At 39.6% G+C, this 22,362-nt stretch overlaps 1 protein-coding gene across 1 annotated transcript in view; it reads left to right on the top strand.

Moving 5' to 3' along the window:
- The window catches only part of LOC309812277 (RAD51-associated protein 1-like), a gene marked incomplete at its 3' end in the record, with an annotated part of 39,586 nt that overhangs the window by 5,127 nt on the left and 12,097 nt on the right, over positions 1-22,362 (top strand). The window contains 7 exon segments of the mRNA XM_082635950.1: positions 3,206-3,255; positions 5,161-5,302; positions 8,116-8,225; positions 10,183-10,269; positions 10,774-10,923; positions 15,073-15,234; positions 18,193-18,342. Of these exon segments, the coding sequence (XP_082492076.1) occupies positions 3,206-3,255; positions 5,161-5,302; positions 8,116-8,225; positions 10,183-10,269; positions 10,774-10,923; positions 15,073-15,234; positions 18,193-18,342 (851 nt within the window).

The raw sequence follows: 22,362 nt of genomic DNA, 5'->3' as shown, positions 1-22,362 counted from the left end.
ATTTTTTGGAAGAGTTTGAGAAGGATGGGTGTTAGGTCTTCTCTAAATGTTTGATAGAATTCACCTGTGAAGCCATCTGGTCCTGGACTTCTGTTTGTTGGAAGATTTTTAATTACAGTTTCAATTTCATTACTGGTGATTGGTCTCTTCATATTTTCTATTTCTTGCTGGTTCAGTCTTGGAAGGTTATACCTTTCTAAGAATTTGTCCATTTCTTCCAGGTTGTCCATTTTATTGGCATAGAGTTGCTTGTAGTAGTCTCTTAGGATGCTTTGTATTTCTGCGGTGTCTGTTGTAACTTCTCCTTTTTCATTTCTAATTTTATTGATTTGAGTCCTCTCCCTCTTTTTCTTGATGAGTCTGGCTAATGGTTTATCAATTTTGTTTATCTTCTCAAAGAACCAGCTTTTAGTTTTATTGATCTTTGCTATAGTTTTCTTTGTTTCTATTTCATTTATTTCTGCTCTGAAATTTATGATTTCTTTCCTTCTCGTAACTTTGGGTTTTGTTTGTTCTTCTTTCTCTAGTTCCTTTAGGTGTAAGGTTAGATTGTTTATTTGAGATTTTTCTTGTTTCTTGAAGTAGCCTTGTCTAGCTGTAAACTTCCCTCTTAGAACTGCTTTTGCTGCATCCCATAGATTTTGGATCGTCGTGTTTTCATTGTCATTTGTCTCTAGGTATTTTTTGTTTTCCTCTTTGATTTCTTCAGTGGTCTCGGTTATTTAGTAACATATTGTTTAGCCTCCATGTGTTTGTGTTTTTTACGTTTTTTTCACTGTAATTCATTTCTAATCTCATAGCGTCATGGTCAGAAAAGATGCTTGATATGATTTCAGTTTTCTTAAATTGACTGAGGCTTGATTTGTGACCCAAGATGTGATTTATCCTGGAGAATGTTCCATGCGCACTTGAGAAGAAAGTGTAATCTGCTGTTTTTGGATGGAATGTCCTATAAATAACAATTAAGTCTATCTGATCCGTTGTGTCATTTAAAGCTTCTGTGTCCTTATTTATTTTCATTTTGGATGATCTGTCCATTGGTGTAAGTGAGGTGTTAAAGTCCCCCACTATTATTGTGTTACTGTTGATTTCCTCTTTTATAGCTGTTAGCAGTTGCCTTATGTATTGAGGTGCTCCTATGTTGGGTGCATATATATTTATTATTGTTAAATCTTCTTGGATTGATCCCTTGATCATTATGTAGTGTCCTTCCTTATCTCTTGTAACATTCTTTATTTTAAAGTCTATTTTATCTGATATGAGTATTGCTACTCCAGCTCGTTGTAGAGCTGGTTTGATGGTGCTGAATTCTCTTAGCTTTTGCTTGTCTGGAAAGCTTTTGATTTCTCCATCGAATCTGAATGAGATCCTTGCGGGGTAGAGTAATCTTGGTTGTAGGTTTTTCCCTTTCATCACTTGAAGTATATCATGCCACTCCCTTCTGGCTAGTAGAGTTTCTGCTGAGGAATCAGCTGTTAACCTTGTGGGAGTTCCCTTGTATGTTATTTGTCATTTTCTCCTTGCTGCTTTCAATAATTTTTCTTTAATTTTTGCCAATTTGATAACTATATGTCTCAGCGTGTTTCTCCTTGGGTTTATCCTGCATGGGACTCTCTGTGCTTCATGGACTTGGGTGGCTATTTCCTTTCCCATTTTAGGGAAGTTTTCAACTATAATCTCTTCAAATATTTTCTCAGGTCCTTTCTCTCTCTCTTCTCCTTCTGGGACCCCTATAATGCGAATGTTGTTGCATATAATGTTGTCCCAGAGGTCTCTGAGGCTGTCTTCATTTCTTTTCATTCTTTTTTCTTTATTCTGTTCCGTGGCAGTAAATTCCACCATTCTGTCTTCCAGGTCACTTATCCGTTCTTCTGCCTCAGTTATTCTGCTATTGATTCCTTCTAGTGTAGTTTTCATTTTAGTTATTGTATTGTTCATCTCTGTTTGTTTGTTCTTTAATTCTTCTAGATGTTTGTTCCTTAATTCTTCTAGGTCTTTGTTAAACGTTTCTTGCATCTTCTCCATCTCTGCCTCCATTCTTTTTCCGAGGTCCTGGATCATCTTCACTATCATTATTCTGAATTCTTTTTCTGGAAGATTGCCTATCTCCATTTCATTTAGTTGGTTTTCTGGGGTTTTATCTTGTTCCTTCATCTGGTACATAGCCCTCTGCCTTTTCATCTTGTCTGTCTTTCTGTGAATGTGGTTTTTGTTCCACAGGCTGCAGGATTGTAGTTCTTCTTGCTTCTGCTGTCTGCTGTCTGGTGGATGAGGCTATCTAAGAGGCTTGTGCAAGTTTCCTGATGGGAGGGACTGGTGGTGGGTAGAGCTGGCTGTTGCTCTGGTGGGCAGAGCTCAATAAAACTTTAATCCTCTTGTCTGCTGATGGGTGGGGCTGGGTTCCCTCCCTGTTGGTTGTTTGGCCTGAGGTAACCCAACACTGGAGCCTACCTAGGCTCTTTGTTGGGGCTAATGGCGGACTCTGGGAGGGCCCACGCCAAGGAGTACTTCCCAGAACTTCTGCTGCCTTGTGCTCAGGGTGAGACACAGCCACCTCCTGCCTCTGCAGGAGACCCTCCAACACTAGCAGGTACGTCTGGTTCAGTCTCCCCTGGGGTCACTGCTCCTTCCCCTGGGTCCTGATGCGCACACTGCTTTGTGTGTGCCCTCTAAGAATGGAGTCTCTGTTTCCCCCAGTCCTGTTGAAGTCCTGCAATCAAATCCCGCTAACCTTCAAAGTCTGATTCTCTGGGAATTCCTCCTCCCATTGGCAGACCTCCAGGTTGGGAAGCCTGACGTGGGGCTCAGAACCTTCACTCCAGTGGGTGGACTTCTGTGATATAATTGTTCTCCAGTTTGTGAGTCACCCACCCAGCAGTTATGGGATTTGATTTTATGGTGATTGTGCCCCTCCTACCATCTCATTGTGGCTTCTCCTTTGTCTTTGGATGTGGGGTATCTTTTTTGGTGAGTTCCAGTGTCTTCCTGTCGATGATGGTTCAGCAGTTAGTTGTGATTCTGGTGTTGTCGCAAGAGGGAGTGAAAGCACGTCCTTCCGCTCTGCCATCTTGGTTCAGGGCCTTAATTTATATATTCTTAAGGGAATCCAAACATATTTTTATTTACTCAAGACTATTCATGACCTTAAAGAATGGAGGTGAGAAATTGACATTTGTGTAACTGAAAATTTCTGTTTTCATTACAGGCACAAGAAGCCAGTCAATTACTCCCAGTTTGAGGACTCTGATAGTGATGGTAAGTAGAGCTTCTTATGTCTTCTTTAAACATTTGGAAATTTATTTCCTCACAATTTATAGGATGTGTGTGTGTGTGTGTGTGTGTGTGTGTGTGTGTGTATGGCTAAAATATGGTTAGTACCAATTGCGTATGAGGTAGGCCTGGAAAAATAATATTCTAAGCACTTAGGATACTTATGTTGATAATTATACTGACAAGAATTATTGGCATAGATCATAACCAAATAGGGCAAGGTAAAATGGCTTCTTAGATCTAAACTCTGTGAGGTCCATGTTTCTCACTGTGGGATTTGTACCCTTTTATCCCTTCCTCTAAGAAGAACACACTGTCTTTCTGAGACACAAATGTGTTACAGAATATAATGTGAAATCCCCATTAATTGTACAATAAAACAAGACATTGAAGAAAGCTCAGGCATGAGCTTTACCCTATTGTGTTTTATATATATTATATATATATATATATATAATATATATATAAAATATAAAATATATATATATATAAATATATATATATAAAATATATATATAAAATATATATATAAAATATATATATATATAAAATATATATAAAAAATATATAAAAATATATATTTGCTTGTCTCTGCTATTAAGAGAACTTTGGTCAAAAAGTTTGAGAAACATTGTTAGATTACATTATACTTAAAGGTAAGTTTTGTGTTTCTTTCTTAGACCATTGGAGTTTTCTGCAGGTCAGATATTTAGTAATTCCTCTGTTTGAAGGAATCTGTTTTTCACCTTGAGCCCAGTCTTACATGTGTCTAATACTTGGGAGAAAAGAGCATAGGGTATAACTTCTAGCTTTTTAATTATTGTCATCAATCTGTCACTAAATTGTTATAAATTGCTCGTTGTATTCTGGAGACTGTGGCATGGGGGTTGGGGGCGAGTCACAAAGTATTATATTCCTACCTGGGGAAGCATAAAAGAGACGACAGGTATTAATAAATGCGAAAGTGCGTGATTCAGACTACACGCACATGAAGGTATCCGTACATGTGTCATGTATGAGTTAGAATGCTAGAGCAGCAGTCTTAGCTTGAGTGTCAACAGAAGAACTACCTCACTTCTGAGGATTGGTAGGGCAGAAGACTGGGAGAACAGAATGGGCTGGAAAAGAGCATCCCTTTGCCAAAAATCATTTTCTTCCACTTGTCAATATGATAAAATTATAAAGGGAATTTTAATATTTTTTCTAATGGTTTTGCAGATTTTTAATTAATTGTTCTTTTCTTTGCCACTTACACATACTAGCTTAATTGCCTTTGCAGGTTTTGGGGGGATTAGTTTTTGATAGATTGATATTTTAAAAAATCAAGGCCACTAAAACAAAGTTGGAAAGCTTGAGGGAGAATAAAGACAAACAGTATACCAACAGTATTTTTTAAGCTGTGGAAAGCAAACAATTTGCTTGTCTTTGCTTTTTTTCTTTTTTTAATTTATTTATTTATTTTTGGCTGTGTTGGGTCTTCATTGCTACCGGGCTTTCTCTAGTTGCGGCGAGCTGGGACTACTCTTCGTTGCTGTGCGCAGGCTTCTCATTGCGGTGGCTTCTCTTGTTGCAGAGCACGGGCTCTAGGCATGCGGGCTTCAGTAGTTGCGGCATGCGGGCTCTAGAGCGTAGGCTCAGTAGTCGTGGTGCAAGGCTTAGTTGCTCCGCGGCATGTGGGATCTTCCCGGACCAGGGCTCGAACCCGAGTCCCCTGCATTGACAGGTGGATTCTCAACCACTGTGCCACCAGGGAAGCCCCAATTTGCTTATGTTTAAAACTTGAACACACATGGTAATGAATCTCAGCTACCAAGAAAGTAATTTTATTTATTTCTTCCTAAGGAAAAGCAATTTAATATGTTCTTTTATTTTTAATTCACACATGAATAGATGATTTTGTTCCTGCAACCGCACCGTTAAATAAAAAATCCAGAACTACACAAAGGGAGTTAAAACTAGAAAAACCAGAACCTAAACTGAAGAATCTCCAGGAAAAAGACATCCCACTGCAAGAGAAAACCCCTAAAAAAAGGTGAGAGGTAAGACATACAGTAAATATGACATTAGGTGTGTTAATTTAAAAGAGAGATAAATTCAAATTCCTGGTCTGAATTGGAATTTGAGCAGCCATCATGGGTCTTATTTTATTTAGTGCATGTAGGAGAACAGGGATGTACCATTAATCCCCTTCTGACTTTCCGAACTTCTTTAAGTTCACAAATGTATGAGAAAATATCCATTTAAGTATTAAGACAATCATAATTACCAAGTTTAGAAGGTATGACTTGCATTTACAAGACCTAGTACCTGTCTCTGCAGTCCTCAGGTTTTACAAGACTACTTTGTTAAAAATTACATTTGTAAGGACAGTTTTATGAGATTTAAAACCACGTATCTGTAACATATGAGATGATGGATGTTCCCTAGACTTCTTGTGGTCATCATTGCATGATGCATGTAAGTCAGATCACTGTGACTCACTGTAATGTACACCTTAAACTTATACAGTGCTGGATGTCAATTATATCTCAGTAAAACTGGAAGAAAAAAGTTAAACCATGTATTTTTCTAGAGATAAAAAATATTTTCTCTTTATGTTACTGAGTTTTGTCCAGCAGTGAGCAGGACCTGTGGTTTCTAGACTCACCCTGGAGTTCCATTAGTCAGTACCAAGAGAGAGGGTAAAATGAGGGAAGGAAGCCCCAAGAGGCCCCAAACTTGCACTATGGGGAGGAGGGATACTGACAAATGGAACGTAGGACGTGTGATGCTTTACTGCTACAATAAATGTGAGGAAAGTTAATTAACATAGAGAGACTTAGCCCGTGTCCTTCTCCTTACTTTTTTCTTTTTTGTTTTTGAGCTTCTTGTACTACCTTTAAAATATAGTTAACAAAACAACCAATGGATGGGAGAAAATATTTGCAAATCATAGAACCCATTAGGGACTTGTATCTGAATATATAGTGAACTCTTACAGTCCAACAATAAAAAGAATAATGACCCAAGTTAGAAATGGGCAAAGGACTTGAATAGACACTTCTTTAAAGAATATATACAAATGGCTGATAGCACATGAAAAGATGCTCAACATCCCTAGCCATCAGGGAAATACAAATCAAAACCACAATAAGATAACATGTCATGCCCAGAGGGATGGCTGTAAGCATAAGGACAGACAATAGCAAGTGTTGAGGAGGATGTGGAGAAATGGAAACCCTCACACATTGCTGCTGCAAATACAAAATGGTGCAGCCACATTGGACAACAGAGTAGCAGTTCCTTGAAATAAACAGTTATTATATGACCCAGCCTAGGTATATACCCAAGAGAAATAAAAATCTATGCCCACACAAAAACCTGTACGTGAATATTTATAGGAGCATTATTCATAATAGCCAAAAAATGGAAGTCATCCAAATGTTTATCAACCAATGACTGGATAAGTGAAATGTGATGTATCCATACAGTGGAATATTATTCAGCAATAAACAGAAATGAAGTACAGGGAGGGGGAAGGGGAAGCTGGGACGAAGTGAGAGAGTGACATGGACATATATACACTACCAAATGTAAAATAGATAGCTAGTGGGAAGCAGCCGCATAGCACAGGGAGGTCAGCTCGGTGCTTTGTGACCACCTAGAGGGGTGGGAGACGCAAGAGGGAGGAGATATGGGGATGTATGTATATGTATAGCTGATTCACTTTGTTATAAAGCAGAAACTAACACACCACTGTAAAGCAGTTATACTCCAATAAAGATGTTTAAAAAAAAGAGAAATGAAGTACTGATATATTGTGCAATATGGATGAACCTTGAAAACATTGTAGGGAGCCAAAGAAGCCTGGCACAAAAGGCCACATATTATATGGTTCCAGTAATACGAAATGTCTGGAATAGACAAGTCCACAGAAACAGAAAGTAGATTAGTGGTTGCCAGATGTTAGGGATGGGGAAACGGGGACTGACTGCTAGTGGATATGAGGTTTCTTTTTGGGCTGATGAAAGTGTTCTGAAATTACATAGTGGTGATGCTTTCACAGCTCTCTGAATATACTAAAAGCTGCTGAATTGTATGCTTCAAAAGGGTGGATTTTATACTGTGTGACTTATATCTCAATAAAATTGTTATTTTAAAAAATAAATCCTTCAAGGTGCATCTCAGTATTACCTCCTTTACATAGCCTTTTCTTACCTTCAGACCTTTTCAAACCTTTCTTTGCTTTCTCTTCCTCTTAAGCACTATAGCACTCTTGACCACCTTGAACAGGAGACGTGGTAATCTTTTTATATAGGGTAATTATTATGGGACTTGTTTTTCTACCTCCTCATTAACTGCAGACTTTTTGAGGGCACTTTTAATATCCTGTCTAGTGCAATGCCGCACAGAGTAAGTACTTGCTGAAATATTTGTCAAAATCCAGATTGGGTGGAACAGATGTAAAAAAAAAGTAATTTCAATTTAATAAAGGAGCTATAACAGCTGTCTAAAGAGGTGTGGGTGAGGTCAAGGAACATTTCTAAGTGGAAGTGATGTTTGAGCCACGTCCGTTCTCAGCTGGGCAGGTGCTTCCCACCTGGACGGAGCTGGTGGTGAGGAAGAGACATCACAATGAAATGGACATTGTCACGTGATGCTCCTATTTCAAATCTTTTCTGCTGGGTCCAACATGACACTTAACATTTCGGGAGGCTTAACGTTAAGGAGCAATTATGATCATGATTATTTTTGAAGAACATCTTTTTGAGGTTGGAAAGAGACTCTTAGTCACTGAGGAAAATCTCAGATTTTAGTTGAGATTGATAGTTTACAAACTCATTATTATTTGTGTGTCTATTTTAGAATGCCTTTAGATGATAAGCTCTACCAGAGAGACCTAGAAGTCGCACTGGCTTTATCAGTGAAGGAACTTCCAGCCGTCACCATTGATGTGGAGGAGTCTCAAGATAAAAGTAACTTTATTTTTGATAATTATCTTTAAAGCCTTCTTATTGCTTTTGTAATCATTTCGTTGGATGAGCCTTTGCAGAGGGAAGAATGTAGTTTTAAAACTTTGGACTAAAAAAGGAACAATTTGCAGAGGGTGCTGTTGGATTCAGTTGTTTTTTCTGTTGCATAAATCTCATCCACACATAAATACCTCTCTGCCTAACACTCAGATTCAACTGGAGGACGTGGACTATGACCCTGCATGTCCAAAGTTCATCTTTATATGCAGTGAAAATTTAATTTCATGATCAAATAAATTGACCTATACATCCGAACAATCCACCTTCTTCCTCTCCAAATTCAGATTAGTTAAACATAATCTAATGGTGGTAATTTTTATTTTTTACAGAGGCTAAAGGTACTAATTTGGTTAGCAAGCTCAGTAGACTTGATAGATTTATGACTGCTGGCTTTATCTGTGGATTTTTCTGGCAATTGGTCAGCAGATGGCAATATTGATATTCTGGAGAAGCAGAAATCATTATTCCCGGAAAAGACATTAAAATTGCTCAGTTGCTTTTTGGATTAAACTGCTTTGGCCTAACTTCTTTTATCTTGGAGGATATTTTTAGCCCATTTGCTTATTTAGGGGTATAGATGTTTAAGTCAGTAGTGCCTCCTGTTTGAAAATAAGTGAGGTAGTGTTGATTAGGGGGCCCTTTTAGTAATCAGGCGTCAAAGAAACTGAAAAAGAGAATTGTCATGTATCTAAAACTGAGAAAATGAAAATCTCTTTCCTGTAAAAGATCGTGGCATCGTATAGCAAGGTTTCCTTGGAAGTACCACTTCTCCAAGAGTAATAATACCAATCATCATGACTTAAAGTTCTCTTAAAATACTCTAGATCATTTTAAAGTTGTGATAATGATTGAAGAGGCTTTACATTAGTAAAAGCGTGGATCTGCCTACACAGAAATGATAGTTAATGTTTGTCCACTGTTTCCTTTGTGCTGGGCACCACAATAAGCAATTTCCACATTCAGTCAATATTTAATTCCCCACAATAGCCTCATTTAATCCCCACACTGTTTTTTTTTTTTTGGTTTTGGGGTTTTTTTGGCTGCGTCGGGTCTTCGTTGCTGTGCATGGGCTTTCTGTAGTTTCGGTGAGCCGGGGCTGCTCTTCCTTGCGGTGCACGGGCTTCTCACTGCGGTGGCTTCTCTCGTTGTGGAGCACGGGCTTTAGGCATACAGGCTTCAGCAGTTGTGGCACACGGGCTCAGTAGTTGTGGCTCGTGGACTCTAGAGCGCAGGCTCAGTAGTCGTGGCACACGGGCTTCGTTGCTCCGTGGCATGTGGGATCTTCCCGGACCAGGGCTCAAACCCGTGTCCCCTGCATTGGCAGGCGGATTCTCAACTACTGCACCACCAGGGAAGCCCCCCAGACTGTTTTTATCTCCACATTATAGATGAGGAAATTAAGTCTTGTAGAGGATAAGCAACTTTCCCCTGGTATATTGCCGATTTAAGAGCCTGAATTTGAACTTAAGTCTGATTAAAGTTTGTGTGATTTCAGAGCCAAAACTTCCTAACCATATGTTAGCCTCGCCAAGTAAAGTCACTGTGCTAGTTTGAGCCAGGATCAGCGGTCCCCGACCTTTTTGGTGCCAGGGACCGGTTTTGTGGAAAACAGTTTTTCCACGGTGGGGAGGGGGAGAATGGTTCAGGCGGTAATGCGAGCGGTGGGCAGGGATAGGGAGCAGCTGTAAATACAGATGCAGCTTCGCTCACTCGCCGCTCCCCTCCTGCTGTGTGGCCCAGTTCCTAACAGGCTGCGGACCGGCACCAGTCCACAGCCCAGGGGTTGGGGACCCCTGGTCTGGATCATTTATCTGTATCTAAATGGTATTAGATTTTAGCACTTATCTTCCTATTTCTAGACATTGGTTGATTAGGGTGCTTTCTTCTTCCTTATATTTAGACATTGACAAACATGGCAATAGTGAAACAGAAGCAATAAGTAAGCCTCCTCATATCTCCAACTGCAGTGTAGCCAGTGATTATTTAGGTAAGTTTTTGATATTAATAATATTTTTTCCATCGACATTTTCTAACTCTTATTTAAATTCCTGAAACTGTAACTAGAACCAAGGTCTTCACATTTGTGAAGGTTCTCTTCACCCCTTCTCCTTTGTTTCTTTCTGTTTCAGTTTTCCTCTCTTTTAACTGCAGACCCAGTTTCTTCACTGGTGGAGGGTCACGACTACCCATGGCTTCTAGTTGACATCAGTTGAACACTGAAGAAAGGGGCTCTATCTTCCCAGCTCCATTTTGAAAATTCTTGGGGAAAGACTCTTCCAGTGTGGGCCTTGGACTTTTGCTTAACTCAGACTGTTGCCAGGAGACTGATGTATTATGATTGACCCAGATTGGGCTGTGTGGTCTGTTACTAGAAACACAGGAAGGACAAAGCTGGGCAAATAAAAAGAGCAGGTGTAATAGAAGTCTACTCCACAGTTCTTTAAATGTTACCTGGCACAAAAAGTTTCGTTGATTTTTTTTTATCCTGAAGATCTGGATAAGATCACGGAGGAGGATGATTCCCAGGGTTCTCAGCGGAGAAGAAAAGCGGCTTCCCAAGCCGTGGTCCAGCAGAGGAAGATTCTTTTGGAAAACAGTGACGGCGACGGTGCCGATGACTCCGAACCAGACTTTGCAACTGGTAGGTTATGTCCTAACTCAAAATTAACCCTATGGAGAGTCAGTAGAAAGTTCTTGGAGACCATGAATGTATGCAAAGCACTGCTAAACGTTTGGTGTCTGCAAACTTGAGGAATACACAGGACAGTTCAATTCAGCTATGGCATTTGGGGGAAAAGCTTTATCTGGAGGTGACCTTTAAGCCGTGCCTTGAAAAATGAGTAGCATTTAGGGGTGAAATAGCACTTCTGACTGATAAAAGGGCATAAACAGCAGAACAGGCAAGTGCACATACAAGAGCTCAGTGGTGCTGGAGCTTCCTCAAAGAGCTAAAACTAGGACCACCTCAGGATCCAGCAGTTCCACTCCTGAGTATTTATCCAAAGAAAACAAAAGCACTAATTAGAAAAGATATCTGCACCCGCATGTGCACTGCAGCATTATTCACAGTAGCCAAGATGTGAAAGCAACCTGAGTGCCCGTCAGTAGATGAAGGGATAAAGAGGATGTTGTATATGTGTGTGTCCACACACACACACACACACACAGTGACTATTACTCAGCCATAGAAAACATGCCATTTGCAGCAACATGGGTGGACCTAGAGGGCACTGTGCTAAGTGAAATAAGTCAGACAGAGAAAGACAAAAACTGTATGATTTCACTTATATGTGGAATCTAAAAAACAAAACAAATGATCAAACAACAAAACAGAAACAGTTACAGATACAGAGAACAAACAGGTGGTTGCCTGAGGGGAGGAGGGTGGGGAGAGGAAAGAAATAGTTGAGGGAGATTAAGAGGGACAGACTTCCAGTTGCAAATTAGATGAGTCATGGAAGGTACAGTGTGGGGAATATACTCAATAATTATGTAATATCTTTGTGTAGTGACAGATGGTAACTAGCTTATTGCGATGATCATTGTGAAATGTATAGAAATAGCGAATCACTGTGTTGTGTACCAGGAGCTAACACAGTGTTGTAGGTCAATTATACTTCACAGACAAACTCATGGAAAAAGAGATCAGGGTTGTGGTTACCAGAGGCAGGTGTTGGGGGAGGGGGAATGGGATGGAGGCAGTCAGTAAGTACACACGTGCAGCTATAAGATAAATAAGCACTAGGGATATAACGTACAACAGGATGAAGATGATGAGCACAGCTCTGTGTTTCATATGAAAGTTAAGAGAGTAAATCCTAAGAGTTCTCATCACAAGAAAAACATTTTTTTCGATTTCTTTAATCTTGTGTCTGCGAGATGATGGAGGTTCACCAAACTTCTTGTGATGGTCACTTCATGATGAACGTAAGTCACATCATTATGTTATACACCTTAAACTTACACAGTGCTGCATGTCAGTTATATCTCAATAAAACTGGAAGAAACAAAAGAAAAAGACGTAGAAACACACACACACACACACACACACAGAGTTCAGTGAGGTTTGCAGGGAAGGCAGAATGTGATGGAGGTTGGAGAGGCTGCCTGGTGCCAGATCGTGAAGGGTCTCAAGCCTGCTTTACCTTAAATGGAAGGACAGACATGTTCCCTGATACACTCAGTGTCCTTCAAGGAGCAGTACTACCAGTTTATTTCCATCTGCCCTGAGCCAAGAATGACTCACTCTCCCATCCGCCCAGAGCTGGTTGTTTATTATACTTGAATGCGCTGCTGGATTCATTTCAGACAACCTGAGTTATCTGGGACAGAGTCCCTTCTTTAAGTGACATTTCAGAGTTTTCCTCCTGCACTGGCTCACCCTAGATGAGAAGAGAAAGGAACTTCTGTGACCTTCAGTGGGAAAAGAAAAGTGAAAATGGAGAGAATCAAGGCTTTTCTTAAGGACATCTAAAGATACCCCAAATCTATAACCTGAGTGTCTGGGCCTTCCAGATTTCCCAGTATGAGATGCTAGTGACTTGGGATTCTGGGAACTCCATTTCCCCACCTCCAGTTTATTTAAATAGCATTATAGCCTGCTCCTACAGTTTATATTATAGCCTGCTCCTCCTCTCAAGCCAAGAAAAGAACACGTGAGATACCATAACTGTTGGGGTTATAGGAAGCTGTATCCTCCTAGATTCTATAGTCTGAAATTTTGGAGAAACTTCTCCACTGCTTGCCCTCCCTGAACCTAGATCCTCTTGGGAATCCAGAAATAATTATTTGATTTTGCAAGGTACTATTTATAGCGGCCTTCATGTGATCTGCTGACCTTATATGGTGAATTCTGTATCACATGGTAACTATTATGTGAATACATGGGTTGATTATCTGTTTTTAAAATTTTATTTGTGTGGGAAGAGTGATAGAATAAGGACGTCACAATTTGAAGATTGTAATGACATTGTTGATTTAGGCAAAGATCATCAATAGAAGGCTGACGAGGATATTTACAATGGAGAATTCAGGCTGGCGTCAGCTGAACCAGCCAGGAGTGGGGCAGCCATACATTCTGTGCTTTCTGATATGACTGACATAATATGGAGAACAGAGCATCACCTATGATGTGTATTCTTGCCCAAAAAAGTAATAATAATAATAATGTGAGCTTGATTCTAATTGAGCCTTGAGAAAATTCCAGCTCACAGGAAATGCAAGAGTAAGTTAAATGATACCATGAGGAAGAAAACAGACCAATCCAGAATGTAGGACATTCCATAGGACAACTGACCTGGTTGCTTCAACATGTCAAAGGCATGGGAGGAAAAGGGATGGGATATTGCTCTATATTAAAAGTGACTAATATGGGCTGGATAGAAGATGATTCCAAGAAACTATTGTTGATACCGTTAGATATGATAATGACGTTTTTTATAAGTCCGTGTTTTTTAGAGATGCATTCTGAAGCATGTGGAAATGTAATAATGCAGTGTCTTGGGTTTATTTTTATATACTCTGCGAAGGAAAGGGAAGAGAAGATAGGTAGATGAAACAAATGTTGCAAAATGTTGATGATTGTTGAATCTGGGTGGTAGTTTATTATTATCTACTGTTGTGTATGTTTGAAAATTTTCATATATATATATTTTTTTTACATAAAATATATTATTCCATATAGATAGGTAGATATTATATATGGTGGGTATGACAGTGTTTATCTCTGAGTGAGGAGATGAGGGAGTGGGCTTTCTTCTTCCTTAATACTTTTTTGGTATGGTCGGCATCTTCTACAGTAAGCATGTACTGCATTTGTAATAATGTATAAAAAAGTGTAAAAAGGTTTTTTATGAATATAGGGCTAATCCTTATTTACACTTAATTTTCAGAGTTTAGTATTTACAGGACATGATTTTCTGATCCTCTCTTCCCCCGAAAAATAGAAGAATCATTGCTTCACTCTCGAGTATTCTCTATGCTTTTTTCCAGAAGCTGTAGCTACTTAACACATTCCATCACTGGCTTGTATCATCCCATGCAGAATAGAAAGGAGTTTGTGGGAAATCAGAGGTGTGTCCCAGGTGAAATCATACACAGGATTGTCAGTTAAGATGGTTATGGTACGGTCAGTCTCTTCTCCATTCCCAGTGGGTTTCTGTTCCGGCATGTTGAAGTTGGTGTGATTAAGGAAAGGCATACGGTTATTATTACCATCAAGGTTATCGTTTTGGAAGAGCAGCTAATGTTATACCCAGCCGTTCTTCTCAAAAGTTGCTGAGTTAAACTGGTAAAATCAGAAGTAAAGATTACTGATGGGAAATTAATGATAATAGCAATAGCAAGCAATGCTCTTCTGTTCGCTATATGCCAGATGTTATTCTTTCCCTATATTAACTCACTTAATCTGCACAACAACCCTGTGATGCAGGTTTTAGGGTTCTCCCTATTTTATACATAGGAAACTGAGGCACGTTGAAGTTAGGGACCTATCTCAGGTCACACGACGTGTCAGTGGCGGGGCCAGGATCCAGACCCAGGCACCATGCATTGTTTTGCCCCTGGAAAATCTGGTGCAGAAAATGAAGTTGAGGCACTAGAAGCCTCACCATTTTTTTTTTTTTTTTTTTTTTTTTTTTGCCACGCTGAGCGCCGTTTGGGATCTTAGATCTTAGGATTGAACTCCCTGCAGTGGAAGCGTGGAGTCCTAACCACTGGACCGCCAGGGAAGTCCCAGAAGCCTCACTTTTTAGAACCTTTTAGAGATGAGGTATGTGATCTTCTGTTTCAGGTGAGGATTCTGAGGACGATTCTGATTTTAGTGAGAGTGAAGATGATGAAAGTTTCACTGTGAGAAAAAGTAAAGTTAAAGAAATTAAAAAGAAAGAAGTGAAAGGGAAATCTCCAGTTGAAAAGAAAGAGAAGAAAGCCAAATCCAAACGGGATGATGTGGGTAAGAGCAGTCCCCCATACGTCACTTCGTACTGGATATGCTTGCTTGCTTGCTTACCGTGCTTCTCTCACCTTTGCCTTTAGTCTCCTTAACCTTTTGCCAGCGTTCGTTTCTTGTTAAGGTCCGTGGAAGAGAGCAGGCTGGGGTGGGGAAGGCAGAAGGGCAGATAGGGGCACTGACCCCCCCCCAGCACGGACTGTTTGTCCCCCTTCATGCTGGGCCTCCCTCTGAGTGGCTCCTGTCACCTGCGTTTCACAGCAACAAAACTGAGGCTCCGAGATGTTAAACCGTTTGTTGGAATTCTTATAGCTCATAAGCGAGGGGCTAGAATTTGCACCCAGGCTTGTCTATTCAGAGCGTAAATCTGTCCATTAGACCACATTTTCTCCACACGATTAAACGGGGAAGTTGGCATGATTCTCATTTTCTGCTGTTGCACGTGACTCAGTCTTTGAGTTGAGAACGCTTTTGTCATGTGTTTAGGGCCCTGTGGTTTCTTCAGAATGAATTCAGTTAGGAGAAACCAGTTTCACAATAAAACTTTTGGAATTTGTGACGACTTGAATGTGGAATATTTATTTCTTGTGTAAAAGAAGTTACGATATTTTTGAGTTCATAATATACAATAGATTATTGTAAAATATAGCTTCCTTTAACCTGCTTTGTTTTACTTATTGATAGGTATTTTTATGTCTTGGTTGTTTAATATATGTACTGTTTGAAACTAAACTTTCCATTATTCAGACCCCATTCATTAAGGGTGGGCGTTGCTCTCACCTTAAATAGCATGGTGCTGAGTACTGGTGCTGAGTACTTACTAAGAAATGAGAACTAAGTACTGATTGAGTCATATTCCTCCCACCACTGTATTCTCAATTAGCCAGGTTTTAATTGGTGTTTTTTTTTTTTGCAGTTGGCAAATTCATCTGGTTTCCAGAAATTAGATTTTAAATGTAGGGGTTTTTAGGGATAAAGCTGTGTATTAGTTTCCAATTGCTGCTGTAAAAATTTATCACAAATTTAGTGGCTTAAATCAACACAAATTTTTTACTTTACCGTTCTGCAGGTCATAGGTTCAAAATTTTCCTCACTTGGCTAAAATTAAGCTGCTGGCAGAGCTCTGTTCCTCTGTGGAAGTTCAAGGGGAGAAGAACCCCCTTTCCTGCCTTTTCTAGCTTCTAGAGGCCGCCTGCTGTCTGACGGGTGGTCCACTTCTCCCTTCAGAGCCATCACATAACTCTCTCGTTCTCCTACTTCTCACTTTGACTTATAAGCACCCTTGTGAGTACACTGGGGCCATCGGATAATTCAGGATAATCTCCCCATCTCCAGATCCTTAATTTAGTCACAGCTGCTAAGTCCCTTTGCTGTGTAAGGTAACATGTGCACACATTCTGGGAATTAGGAGACAGGTCTCTCTTTAAGGGACTGCCTACCACAAACTGATAGGAAAAAGTCATTGACAATAGGAAAAAAACCTAACATGAATATATTTCATATTTTCTTCAGATGTTTGTTTATGCTTTCTCACCAAAACATTCTAAAAACTAAAAATAAAATTTCAGTTTCCAGGTTGGAGTTTGCCGCTTAAAGTCTTCCATATACCCTGGAGCAAGTTGCTTCCCGAGAAAATTTCCTATGTAATATTAGAAGTAAAGTTTAACAGCTAAATAATGCGATTAAGAATTTGGAAAGATGGATTATATTTCTAGTCCCACTAATAATGTACTGATAACCTCTAAGCGTCTCTGACCTGGCAGGTGTTATCATTTTTCCCTGAATAGAGAAAATTGCAAGAGCTGTGGTGTCCAATATGGTAGCCACTAGCCAAAGTAGCTCTATCATATTTAAATTAATTAAAATTAGATACAATTTAAAAGTCAGTTCCTTGGTTTTGCTAACCACATTTCAAGTGCTCACTAACTGTATGTGGCTTGTGGCTACCGTATTGGACAGCACGAAATACAGAACGTTCCCATCATGGCAGAAAAGTCTGTGGCGTGGGGCTGACCTAGAGAATGTAGATGTTAACGTTAAGAAGAGTATAGTGAAAATGTTCATATGCACATGCACTTTAGATGCCACTTAGGTATCTCGAAGCAAGCATTATCTGAAAGTGAATTTGTGTTCTGCTTCTCCTCCCTCCATCAAAAACAAACAAACAAAAAACCCAAACCCACTCCCATTCTGTTTCATTCTCTGGGTAAATGGTGCCATCAGATGGTGTGTTCCTGACAGGAACTTGCCAGTCATGATTATTCCCTCATCTCCAGCATGCCTCCCCCTACTAATTACTAAAAGCCATCCACTCTGCTGTCTTCCCTCTTTTCTCCCCCTTAGTTCAGGCCCTGATCCCCTCTCACCTGGGTTACCATAGAGCCGTCTAGGTGGTCTGCTTTTACACTGCCCTTGGCAAGATGCTTCTAGATGTAGGTTCCCTGCCCCGTGACCACCTCTAGAGTCTGTCATCTCTCTCACCACGTTGCACTGTATGCATCTCTGTACTTTTCTGCCCTTTCTACTAGAGTCTAGTGATTGGACCATAAATTCCTAGAACCTAATAAAATGTCTCACTGACGTATTCCGATAAGACACTATTGTGTGATGATTACAAGTGTGGACTCTGGACTCAGACACTTACTAGCTCTCAAACTACAGGCAGATTGTTTAACCTCTCTGTTTCCTTAACTGACAGTAGGGATAGTCACTTCTGTATTGGAGTTGCTGTAAGGGTTAGAGGTAATGTATATGATATGCTTACCATACTTCCTAGCATGTAATGCTCATAAAAGATGGCTATTCTTAGACTCTCAATAAATGTTGATTAATGAGTTTTTCAAATTTATGATTCTGCTTCTTTAATTCTTATAAGCTTATGTAACTTGATAATTTTCGCACATACATGCTAGACTTTATCTTCCTCTGTGACCCCTTTTTTACGTATATTTTTCAAATAAGTGACTTCAGTAGATTCTGCTCCTGCTGCTGTCAAGTCAGAATCCTGGCCCTCACCAAAAAAGGTTTCTCCTTCTTCAGAGGCCACTAGGAAGCCGTTACAAATACGAAGTCCTCCAGCTGAAAGCAAGAGACCTAAGTGGGTCCCACCAGGTACGGTATATTTATTTACTGCTCAAGGGCAGGGGCTTGGAAAATTACCACTAGTAGATTTGTTTTTTCTTAGTTGTAAATGTTACATATGAGCACTTCCTCATATTATTTTTTAAAATTTATTTTTATTTTATTAAAAAAATTTTTTGGGGCTGTGTTGGGTCTTCGTTGCTGCACGCGGGCTTTCTCTCGTTGCGGCGAACAGGGGCTACTCTTCGTTGCGGTGCGCAGGCTTCTCATTGTGGTGGCTTCTCTTGTTGCAGAGTGTGGGCTCTAGGTGCGCAGGCTTCAGTAGTTGCAGCATGCGGGCTCAGTAGTTGTGGCTCGCGGGCTCTAAAGCTCAGGATCAGTTGTGGCGCACGGGCTTGGTTGCTTCGCGGCATGTGGAATCTTCCCGGACCAGGGCTCGAAACCGTGTCTCCTGCATTGGCAGGCGGATTCTTAACCACTAAGCCACCAGGAAAGTCCCGGAAGATTAGTTATTGAAATAATGAAGCTTTGTCAGTTCAAGGATAATCCTTAGTGTATTTCTTCTGAGAATAATTAGTGATTCCACAACAAAAGAATTTTAAAAGTATTGATATAATGACTGTAGAAATTTGAAGGTAGCATCAGCAAAAAGATAAAAAAGAAATAACGGATTAATGGGTCAAGAGTCACGTCATAAAACACAAAGTGCTTATAAATTCATTGTGGGGAAGGGCCGGGCAGGTGACAGAGGTGAGGGAATCGGGCCTGGGGAGGAAGCGTGAGTGAGCGGGCGTTGCTGCCCTCGAGAGCGCGTGCCCTCTGGAAGGAAGCCGCCCTTCCTCTGCTCCACCTGGTTGTCAACATGCAGGATTATGGGCCTCGTGTTTCCACGTCTGAGTTTTTCAAGAGGAGCCAGAAGTACAGATTTTAGTGTGAAATCTCCTAGTTCTTAAAAGTGGACTTTTTAAAACACCATGTGGACCAAACAGTATATCTGAGAGCAGGCTTTGACCCTCAGGTTGCCAGCTAGCCTCCTGTCTTATACGAATGTGAGAAGACCAGCAAGATTCCAATGGGAAAATGAGCCAAGGACATAACATACCACTGCCCCCAAGAAGTACAACTAGAAACCAATATGAAAAGAATTGCAGCCTCACTGGTAATCAAGGAAATGTAAATTAAAATAATAAAATACTGTTTTATACCTCTCAAACTAGAAGATAATAAAGCTGTATCAACCAGTGCACTCTGGGTTGTGGGGTAGCAGGTATAATTATTTATTATAAATTTATAATCCCTTTACAGGACAACTTGACAGGAGCCATAAAAATAAATCGATCTTTTGACTTAGGAACTAATCTTGGGAATTTATCCTTAAAAAGAATTCAAAAGAAGGAAAAGTAGTAAGTGGTCAGTAGTAAGTGATTTCTTTATAGCCATTTATAGAAAAGTGGTGAAAAATTAGAAACAACCCAGAAGTTTGTTGTAGGAATTTGATCAATATGTGGCACGTATGTGCAACTAAGTATGATAAGTCAGATGGCTGGAAACATGGAAATGTTCATAAAACCTTTGTATGAAAAAAGTACACACACTTGTACTTATTACGGCTAAAATCATGATCAGCTACGAACATACATGTGGATAAATTCTGAAATTTAATACTCGTTGGAAATGATTGCTCTATTAGAGTGGTAGCATAAATGAAACTAGTATAAATAAAGAAAAATGGTATTTGTCATATTTAAACTTATGTGATATTTGAAAAAATAGATTCTGTAAGGAGTACTTGTAAAAGTTGTAGAATTTTGTAAAAATGCGTTAGATTTTGCTACTACTTTAGAAATTATAATTCCATTCATTTTTTTATGTCTTTACAATCAGTGTTCTTTGCTCCTAACTTTCCTATTTAGCTCTCACATTTAAAGTTTCGGTGTCATTACCTTGGCCTCTGAGGATGTTTGAAAATAGGCAATGCTATATATTTTCTGCTCTTTAGTACTTCCCATTCTTTTGATCTAATATGTAACTTGATAGAACCTGCATAGCAGAAAAAATGCTTAACTACTTTTTTTGGCCTCTTCTGTTTTATAAACTGACCTTTGGTACGAGATTTCTGACGTTCTCAGCATCAGGTGATCTGTCTTCTTGCAGCGGTGTCTGGAAGCAGCAGCCGTAGCCCACTGGCAAGAGTGTCTGTGAAGTCTCCAACTCAGAGTCTCCGCCTTGGCTTGTCCCGATTAGCACGAGTTAAACCTTTGCATCCAAATGCTGCTAGTAGCTGAGTGTAGTGGCAAGAAAATGTTTGATCAAGAAGATCTCACTTTTATAAGCATGTTTATATTTGTGTTTATATTTGAGGAGGGTATTGTAACATAAATGAATCCTTTGAAGTTGTATAAATGATCTCTACCTGTTTTGTGATCGTTCTCTGAAAAGCTCTCTGAGACTTCAGTAAGAGGTTTGTTTATAAGAATTATCTTGGAATGTCATTCCCTTCTGAAGAGCATATTGTCTTTCCCTTATATGTATATAATAAGTCATTGTCATTACGTGGCTGTCGATTTGACATGGAGGATGTCCCCGTTACACGTTGTTCTTTCCTGGTAACGTGCCCGATGCTTCTTTCTGGCTTTGTCTAGTTTATGGCACCTGACATTTAACTGTGTAGAGTTTATCTGGCAAAAGGAAGGTTCCCATTTCTCCCAGGAGACATTTCTGAAATCGTATAAGTTACTTAACCTGCACTGTCAGTTTTGTTGCAACGATGTTTCATATTTTAGCCAAATGTTTTTATATTGAGAATTCAGAATAATTTTCCATATTAAAACAGTTGCTATACTATAGCATATGTCTCCTACTTGGAAGTAGATGGTTAGATAGCAAATAGAATTTCGTGACACTTTATGAAGCCCTCATTGTCAAAACCTTTAATAAAAGTGAAAAAGTTGTGATATGCACTTTTCCTTGATACTAATGCATCCACCTGTCTCTTAACTGTCTACATTTTATGATAAAATGAGTGCTTTGCAAAAAAATGTTAGCCTTTTTGTTGTAAATATAAAGGGGAAGAGCTGTTTCTTAAAGTCGTCACTTTTACATTAAGCCCGTGCTTTAGAGGGTGGCTGTCAAGTACTTGTCACCCCTATTGTATTAGATAGTACAGCCCCTTAGGAAGCTTAGGTCCTAATTCACTGTGAGAAAAATAGTGATAGGTATTTTATATTTATGGTGAGAACTTCAACCAAACTGAATTTCAATTTTTAATAAAAATACTTTGAATCATATTAACCATTAAAAAATATATAATACTTAGCTCAGTTCTTCTTGGTTAATGAAATATCTATGGTAATGTGAAGATAAGTATTTAGAATTATGATTAAAGTGATGATTTTATGTAGGAATTATGATCCTACTGCTATTATATATATTTTTTCTTATCAAGTGTATATTTTCTACTGTCTTACACCCCCTTACCTACCCCACCCCACCCCCTCTTGGAAACATGTTTCCCAGGGGCACGGTATTGAGGTACTCTGTATGCTGCAGTTTAACAATAAACACTTATTAAGAGCCTACCCTGTGTTAGTACTGATATTAATTAATCATCTGGACCAGCTTGATGAACCTGTTTTCTCTATGCTATTGATATTAGTAGTTTCCACTGAAAGTTACCTTAAAGTGTGTCAAAACTGGCCTTGCAGAAAGCACTCATGACCTTTCTGTTGCCAAACCCAGGGTACACTTTCTCACCTTATCTTATAGACCCTATTCATTATACCCTGCTTAGTACATTTTATTTCTGGGCCCGTATGACACCATTCTTTTGTACTTTTCTCCCCGCCTCCCTTCCTACTCTTCATTGTTTCTGGCTTGCTAATCTTTTGTGTCACCTACACGCACGGCTCTCACTACCATACCATATTCTGTGAGATTCCATTCTTTTCCCCCCTGGTCCTTTTTTCTTTCAAAGCTTGGGCAACTTCAAGTTCCAATGGTCACCAGTGTGACAGTGACTGCCAAGTCAGGATCTTTAGCCCAGACCTTGCT

The sequence above is a fragment of the Mesoplodon mirus genome (genome assembly GCF_964341445.2).
Source record: "Mesoplodon mirus genome assembly, chromosome: 11".
NCBI classification, from domain to species: domain Eukaryota; kingdom Metazoa; phylum Chordata; class Mammalia; order Artiodactyla; family Ziphiidae; genus Mesoplodon; species Mesoplodon mirus.
The sequence above is the reverse complement of the archived record's forward strand: the minus strand, read 5'-3'. Positions and strand labels throughout refer to the sequence as shown.